Here is an 8581-nt window from a genome sequence, read left to right on the forward strand (position 1 = left end):
CGTGTTGGGCAATGTATTGTTTGCATTATGAACATAAATAATCTTTTCGAGCAATGATTCAACCAAATTTTACGAATAACCAGCCATAAGTAATGTATGTAAGTGTTATTCTGCAAGACCTAATGCATTTATGTAATTGTGCTAGATTTTCTGTACAGCTGAATACTCTTGACCTGTCAGTAACCTTGCATTCATTAATTGAAATAATTGGGTCTGTGTTAATAAGTTACGAGTTGTAGGAAATGGTTTATGAAAACAAAGACAGAAATTTCAATAATTTACTTTATTTTTAAGCTTCAACACTGAGATGACAATGAGAAGACGTTTCCAATACAGGTGGAATGTTTAATCGACCTCTTCGATGGTGGGTCCGGCTCCTCCGCCGGGCGCGGCGCCGGCGCCGGCTCCGGGAGCGGCACCAGGGAAGCCGGGCACGCCGCCGGGCATGCCACCGGGCGCTCCGCCCGCGCTCTGGTACAGCTTCGTGATGATGGGGTTGCAGATCGCCTCCAAGTCCTTCTGCTTGTGCTCGTACTCCTCCTTCTCCGCCAGGTGGTTGGAGTCCAGCCACTTGATGGTCTCGTAGCACTTGTCCAGGATGGTCTGCTTGTCGGCGTCCGAGATCTTGTCCTTCAGCTTCTCCTCCTCCATGGTGGACTTCATGTTGAAGCAGTATGACTCGAGCGCGTTCTTGGCCTGGATGGTCTCCTTCTGCTTGTCGTCCTCGTTCCTGTACTTCTCGGCCTCGTTCACCATGCGCTCGATCTCCTCCTTGGACAGGCGGCCCTTGTCGTTTGTGATGGTGATCTTGTTCTCCTTGTTGGTGGACTTCTCGACGGCAGACACGTTCAGGATGCCGTTAGCGTCGATGTCGAAGGTGACTTCGATCTGCGGCACGCCGCGGGGCGCGGGCGGGATGCCGGTCAGCTCGAACTTGCCGAGAAGGTTGTTGTCCTTGGTCATGGCGCGCTCGCCCTCAAACACTTGGATCAGCACACCAGGTTGGTTATCAGAGTAGGTGGTGAAGGTCTGGGTTTGTTTGGTGGGGATGGTGGTGTTGCGCTTGATGAGCGTAGTCATGACGCCGCCGGCGGTCTCGATACCGAGCGAGAGGGGCGTCACGTCGAGCAGCAGCAGGTCCTGCACCTCCTCGGACTTGTCGCCGTGCAGGATAGCAGCCTGGACGGCCGCACCGTAGGCGACGGCCTCGTCGGGATTGATGGATTTGTTCAGCTCCTTGCCGTTGAAGAAGTCCTGAAGGAGCTTCTGCACTTTGGGAATGCGAGTGGATCCACCGACCAGTACGATGTCGTGGATTTGGGACTTGTCCATTTTGGCGTCACGTAGGGACTTCTCTACGGGCTCCATGGTAGATCTGAACAGGTCTGCGTTCAGCTCCTCGAAGCGGGCACGGGTGATGGACGTGTAGAAGTCGATACCCTCGAACAGAGAATCGATTTCAATGCTGGCCTGAGTGGAAGAAGACAGGGTCCTCTTCGCCCTCTCGCAAGCCGTGCGCAACCTACGGAGCGCTCTCTTGTTGGTGGTAAGGTCCTTTTTGTATTTCCTCTTAAACTCCTGGACAAAGTGGTTAACCATACGGTTGTCGAAGTCCTCACCTCCCAAGTGAGTGTCACCGGCGGTAGATTTCACCTCGAAGATGCCATCCTCGATAGTCAGGATAGACACATCAAAAGTACCACCGCCGAGATCGAAAATAAGTACATTACGTTCTCCACCTCCCTTCTTGTCAAGACCGTACGCAATCGCAGCAGCAGTCGGCTCGTTGATGATCCGGAGAACATTGAGGCCAGAGATGGTACCCGCATCTTTAGTGGCCTGTCTTTGTGAGTCGTTGAAGTACGCTGGAACCGTGATTACTGCATTCTGCACCGTTTTACCGAGGTAGGCCTCGGCTGTTTCCTTCATCTTCGTAAGCACCATTGAGCTCACTTCTTCAGGGAAGAAGGTCTTGTCTTCACCTTTGTATGATACTTTAATCTTTGGTTTGCCACCATCACTGACTACCTCGAAGGGCCAGTGTTTCATGTCGGCTTGTACTGTGGTGTCCTCGAACTTGCGACCGATGAGTCGTTTGGCGTCTGTAACAAACAGACAGATACGTTATAAAAATGAACTCTTTCTTAACCTTAACACCTCATTATGATAAAATCTCAGATTATTTTTATCATTCAATATGTTCAGAGACTCTAGTCTAGTATATTGGGTATCATCATTAAGATATAACAATAGTATAAGTTTGTTTTTTATTATGATCTTACTTAAAACTAATCATTGTTTTGCGTAAACAAAAAAATTATGAGTCAATCGGACTCGAACTTGAGATGGTTAAACCATATAACGCGGTCACGTTATTTTTCGTACATCTATTTACATGTACTTAATTAGCCTTGAATAAACACTAGAATCACGGAAAGTTTGCGGTTATGTAATTTAATTGGCATCTACAGTGCCTTACAACAGAATCTATTCATTGAAAATTTCTAAAGGATTTTTTGAGAAAAACAGCAAGAACTAAATTATAAAAATAAATTTTAATAACGGCTAAGTGAAGAGGCATTGTATTGATGGTGCCGGCCGGGAAGACCACGTGGTCCGAGTTAGCGCAACGTGCGCGCGTTTTATCAATTAAACTTACCGAAGATGGTGTTGTTGGGGTTCATCGCCACCTGGTTCTTGGCGGCATCGCCAATAAGACGCTCCGTGTCCGTGAAGGCGACATATGAGGGCGTGGTCCTGTTGCCCTGGTCGTTGGCGATGATCTCCACCTTCCCGTGCTGGAATACACCCACGCACGAGTACGTTGTACCCAAATCAATACCTACCGCTGGTGCTTTGGCCATCTGTAACAAAACAAATTAAAGGTTAATTTACAATATCAAAGATGGCGGATCAGACGCGCATCAAAAATTGCGGGAATGCGCAGCCGCCATATAAAAATCAATACGAATGTTCTCGAATGACCTAATGCTTTGTATTTGATTCAAGCTATAGTTTCGACGGAAAACATGGCAATTTGTATGATGATAAAAGATATTCTCTATTCATAATCAATATTATTATTACCACGTGCTAGTTTCGACAAAGAGGTACTCAAGATTCACTTAAATTTCAACATAGAAAATCACTGAGTCATGAGGAAGCTGACTAAATTGATAAAAGTTCAAGGAACTTTCCCGATGAACATAAAAAAAGAACGTTATCAAGTCCCAATCTTATAATAATTTATACTTCACCAGGCAATTGTTGTGTATTAATAAAATTCTGGCACTTACTTTGTTAGTTTAGCTAATCCTCTTGTTCTGTAGCTTTGTAGATTAATCTAGTAGATCTCTCAGCAAACGTGCGCGATTGACGGCTTCGTGTCACGAAATAAAACTGAAGCGGCATTGGCTGCTCTCTGTGGTTTTATCCGCACACGTAACGATTCGACGTCACTAGAGATTTCTGGAATATTCCTTCCGGCCGGCCAATGAACGCATTGATCGATAGACGCTTTGAGCCGCTATTGGTTAAAATTAAGTACTGCGGGGCGTTATTGCAGTAAAACATGTAAATGCAGTGTTGCGTGTGTTGAGTATTGATTTTTCCTATTTCCAAGCCGAGAAGGTCGAGGTGAACAAAAAGGAAGCATTACAATTTATGTGTAAAATAAAGTTTAAAAAATTGTTTAGAAACATGTCAGCTGCTTAAAATATTTTTAACTACTTAATGTAAATGCACTCGAACTAATGCTGTATTGTTTGAAACCTTTGAGTTATCAATGAAAATTCGATTGATGTCTTCTATTAATAAATTGTACTAATGATGCAATGTTAACTTTTTTATCATATTCATCCACACGAGTTTCTTTACGACGCTATCATTTGAAGCAATATTTAAAGTCTAATCATTAAATCTTTAGCCAAGATTCATATTTAGTAAAATATTTTTATCTTAATAACAGTTTAATGTTAAATTTATGATTTTTATTTTAGAAAAATATACGCAAATTAGGGATATCAATCTTTTTAAATTATGAACATTGATATGCAATAAGGAACATACTGAATTCTCAATCTTATTCACGAAACTTGGTAGTTTTTCGTTATTATTCGGGAAAAATTCTTGTGCTGACAACACTTTCAGGCAAACCCTAACCTTCACATAGATAAAAACTTAGTCAAAATCGAATAATTTAAAACGAAAAAAATATAAAGCGTACTGGATTTGTAGAAGATAATGTTTGAAAGATTTTATAACTAATTAAACATTAATAGTGTGAAACATTTATGAAATAATTCGATTATTTTAATCAAGCACTCACGTTTCGGAAACCACGTGGTGGTTTGCGCGCCAAAGTCAGTTATTTCTGAGGACACCTTTTAAAGTTGAGTTTCATGAATAGTTTAAGGGAACTAGATTATAGGAATTTTAGTCTTATAAATACTAATATTCTATTTAAATGAAACAAAAGGGTATATCAAAATTTTAATCAAAACAATATAAATCAATATCGCAATGAAAATTGCAAGTCAGACTTGATAATTACATTACGTTTAATACGCGGGATATCGCGTAACCACGAGAATGTTCTTGTATGTATGATTAATTTTATTGTTCTGTTCAACATCTATTCGTCATCATGTAACTGGAATTCCATATTCCTTTCTCGAAACCTATTAACAGATTGCTATCTCTGTCTTTTCATAGAGAGAGTGTTGACTGTTATACAAGTTTACCAACAGAAGAAACACACAGCATTTTGTTTCATAAGCCAGTTTTGTTTTAGTCATTGTAAGGATTGTTCCTCAATTAATATTGACTATTTTAGATTTTTCACTTACCTTACCTTATTTTAGGTAAAAAAAGTAAATAACATTTAAAAAAACATTTATTTATACTTAAAAATTAAATAAAAAATCGAAACACAAAACATTTAATTACAACTAAGTAATAAAACGACTTTGACTGGATTTTAACTCTACAAATATAGTAAAAATACTATAAAATTATCTACCAAATTAATAATTATTAATAATATTAATAATTTAATACAAAAAAAATGTTTCACGTACAACACAGCTTTTAAATATAAATTAATAGAACACAATTGTTAAATAACTAAAAACATTTGTTTATTTAAATAGGAATCTATAATTTGATTTTTACATTACAACTGAACAATCATTCGTATTTTCTAAAATAATTTGTAGTAACGATATTAAAATCCGTGACATAAAATGCTCAACCCATAAGGGTTATTCTAAAATCACACTTCACAAAATTGTTCTTTCTCTTAGCTTCTTAGGGCCTGTCCCACCACTAGCTGATATAGTTTAAAAACCAGTCAGATAGATCAGAGGCTCAGATAGTTTAAAAATCAGTCACTGTCATAACGTAACAAAATTCCCTTATATATTTTACACGTTGGATTGGTATCAATTTACAATTTGGTGGGTCAAGTCCTTATTCTTTTTAAAAATCACAACACAAATTGAAGCCTTTGTAGAATTCTTTGGCCATAATACATATTATCTTTTTCGACCAAAAACAAAATCGTTAGCCATATGTAACTATCAAGAAGTCACCATAATTCGCCAAATTAGCGAAACGACAGAAAGAAGCGAGTATATTCTCTCTTTTAAAGTTATAGCTTAACATAGATCATAAAATTCTTAATCTTGGAGTGTTTAATCTATTTCTTTTCTTCAAAGGAATTGGTTATCTATACTAATATTATAAAGAGGAAAGATTTGTTTGTATAACTCAGAATTACTGTTAAGTTATCGCTAAGTAACTGCAAGTTTAGTAAAATTCAGTAAAAATCAGGCGTTTTGTTAGAATGAAACAGATATAAGCTTTGTGCACTAATTTATATTTCAAACTAGCTGTTGCTCCCGATTTCGCGTGAAATTAAGAGACAATAAAAAAATATAGCCTATGTTACTGACATAAATCACCTTTCTAATGGAATTGGTCCAGTAGTTTTGACGTCAATCGAATACATACAAAAATCTAAAAATACAAATCATTCCTCTTTATAATATTAGTATAGAAGTTACATTTTTAAAAATTGGGAAGTGTTAAATCTCTGGTCATATTGAAAGTGAGAGTTGCAGTTTCCGTTGTTCATATCCTGAAGTAGGACTGGTACATGGCGCCGAGCGCGGTGGCGAGGAACCAGGAGAAGCAGCACCACCAGCTCGCGAACCCCAGCACCCCGCGCTGCACCTCCACTGTGAATATCTTACACAGACATATTTATTACTAGCTGTTCCCGTGCGACTTGATCCGCATTAAATTATGAAAATTTTATTTTATTTACATTTGTTAAATTATCAATTACAAATGTCAAAATGACATGATGACAACCTTGCTTCCTTGATGTTGGCAGCAACTTATGGTCTCTTTCCCACTTTAGGGTTTTTATCCAAAATATTTACCCCTTAAGTTTAATGGCGTGAAAATTTATAGCCTAAGCGTGACGTAAGTGTAGGGCTTTTTATTTAAAAAGTATTATTCAAAAATATGCTGTAATTGCTGACATCTTAGACAATAAAGAAGTGTGTGTTTACGCTTTATTATAATAAGTATAGATTTATTATACGAGTGTACATTTTGCCCAAAAGTGGACACGGCTTGTTATTTCCTAAAACTCACCATCTTCAGATTCTCCAAAGCCATTTGATACTGCTCGATGCCTTCAACATCCAGTCCAGTGACCACAGTCCTGGTGGGGGCGGGCACTGGCGGCGTGTCGTACAGCAAGCCAGTCCAGCTGTAGCCGCCGAGCGTCTTGTACATCAGCGTCAGGAATAGACACATTATGATGGGACACACATATTGTAACGCGACCACACACAGGTAGTAGAATACTGATGCTATCTGAAAAAAAGAAATAAGAATATATACGAAAACAATGACAACATTTGTATTTTTGTATGTATTGTAATAACTCAAAAACTATTGCACCGATTTTAAAGTTTGTTTCACCGTTAGAAAGATAATTTATCTGTGAGTAACATAGGCTATGCTTTTCATTATTATTTTAATTTCACACGGGCGGAGTCGCGAGCAACAGCTAACATAAATAAAGTCCTAATTTTCTTCATTAAAATTTATTTATATTAAGATATCTATTAATTAAATGTAAAAAAATCAAAATTTAAGATATCCAATACATAAAACAATGCCTGACAAAATTTCAAACCTTCTTCTGTAATTCAATATTAGTGATCCTGCCTGCCTCTTTCTTCTGCGAGTCCAGCTTCCTCTGCGCCATGTCCAGGTAGGCCTGCAGCTGGCGCGGCAGCAGCACCAGCCTCACCACCACCGACACCACCACCAGGCAAACACGGAGGGTGTCAAACGCTTCCGATGTCATACTGGAATGGTGGCAATTATACTAGTAACTGAACTTACTACTGATTTACAACTGGCATAATGTAAAATGCGCCAGTGAGCCAGTACAGTTATTGCCGTATATAGTATATAGTATACATACTATAGGATACTGACATTACAGTTGGACAGTATACTGTCCAACTGTACTGGCCCCATGTAAAAATATAGCCCCTATTACTGACATAAATTACCTTTCTAATGGTGAAAGAATTATTGGAATTGGTCCAGTAGTTTTGACGTGAATCGAATACATACAAAAATACAAATCTTTCCTCTTTATAATATTAGTATAGATGTTACCTTTTTTAAAAAGGTTGTTTTAAAAATATTGGTAGCTTTCTCCTGCGACTTCGTTTGCGTGCAAGTGAAAAAAACAAAAGTGAATAGCCTATGTGTTCTTCCAGACCATCCTCTACGTCTATGCTAAATTTCATCGAAATCTAATCAGTTGTTTAGGCTACATACTCTAACAAACATCCATCCATCTAAACTTTCGCATTTGTAATATTAGTATGAAGTATAATATAAAACAAATGTTAATTCTTTTAATGAATTTAACTTATGTATTTTGTAATCATTATATAGCTTAAAAATAATCAGATTCAATATACTCACAGCGGTGTTGTCATTCCACTAAAAACTCTCACAGTCAAATAATGTCTGGTGACCGGCCGCACCCACAGTAGCACGAGCACAAACGGCATCGCAAAGTTTATATTCAAAAGTAACACTTTCAGTTTGTTATCATCATAGTATCTGTAATTATAATTTTTATATTACTATCGCCCGAGATCCTTCCGTGTGGAATTTAAAAAAAAGTAGTCTATGTCTTCAAGATTATCCTCTACATCTATGCCAAATTTCACCAACACAATGATGGTAAGAAATTGTTGAAATAATTATAATACAGAAGGAAAAACGATGTTACACCAATTTATTAAAACATTTTTATTTGTAAAAATAAGAAAACAAAAAAACAAGTCATCCTTGACAAAAAACATTTTTTGACAGAATATTTTTGATTAAAAAAAAACAGAAATTCCAAGGAGTATTTCAACATGCCCCCTTAATCTAAAATATTCAAAAAAAAAAAAACTAATTAGAGTTAACTAATCCTAAACTCACAACACATTTTTTGTGAGCAACACGCCTTAATGGTTTCGTTAAAATATCT

The 8581-nt window shown here is 37.8% G+C and overlaps 2 protein-coding genes across 2 annotated transcripts in view; both read right to left on the reverse strand.

Annotated features, from left to right (window-relative positions):
- Window positions 1-264: 264 nt before the first annotated feature.
- Window positions 265-3407, reverse strand: LOC106103682 (heat shock 70 kDa protein cognate 4). The gene is made up of 3 exons (XM_013283508.1): window positions 3297-3407; window positions 2660-2864; window positions 265-2102 (listed from the first exon to the last, which is right to left on the reverse strand). The coding sequence occupies exons 2-3, from the start codon at window positions 2862-2864 to the stop codon at window positions 346-348; spliced, it is 1962 nt and encodes a 653-aa protein (XP_013138962.1). The 5' UTR covers window positions 3297-3407; the 3' UTR covers window positions 265-345.
- Window positions 3408-6090: 2683 nt separating this feature from the next.
- LOC106103534 (transmembrane protein 161B) overlaps window positions 6091-8581 on the reverse strand; it is a 7999-nt gene continuing 5508 nt past the window's right edge. The window contains exons 6-9 of the mRNA XM_013283314.1: window positions 8023-8163; window positions 7214-7388; window positions 6664-6888; window positions 6091-6249 (exon numbers count right to left, since the gene is read on the reverse strand). Of these exons, the coding sequence (XP_013138768.1) occupies window positions 6133-6249; window positions 6664-6888; window positions 7214-7388; window positions 8023-8163 (658 nt within the window). The 3' untranslated portion in view covers window positions 6091-6132. The remainder of the gene's footprint in view (window positions 6250-6663; window positions 6889-7213; window positions 7389-8022; window positions 8164-8581) is intronic.

This window comes from Papilio polytes, unplaced genomic scaffold (assembly GCF_000836215.1).
Source record: "Papilio polytes unplaced genomic scaffold, Ppol_1.0 DF823731.1, whole genome shotgun sequence".
Classification (NCBI taxonomy): domain Eukaryota; kingdom Metazoa; phylum Arthropoda; class Insecta; order Lepidoptera; family Papilionidae; genus Papilio; species Papilio polytes.

Coding starts and splice junctions, on each gene's coding strand:
- LOC106103682 (XM_013283508.1), bottom strand. CDS start 2,864: ATGGCCAAAGCACCAGCGGTAGGTATTGATTTGGGTACAACGTACTCG. Junction 2,103..2,659: donor CCCCAACAACACCATCTTCG/GTAAGTTTAATT, acceptor TGTTTGTTACAG/ACGCCAAACGACTCATCGGT.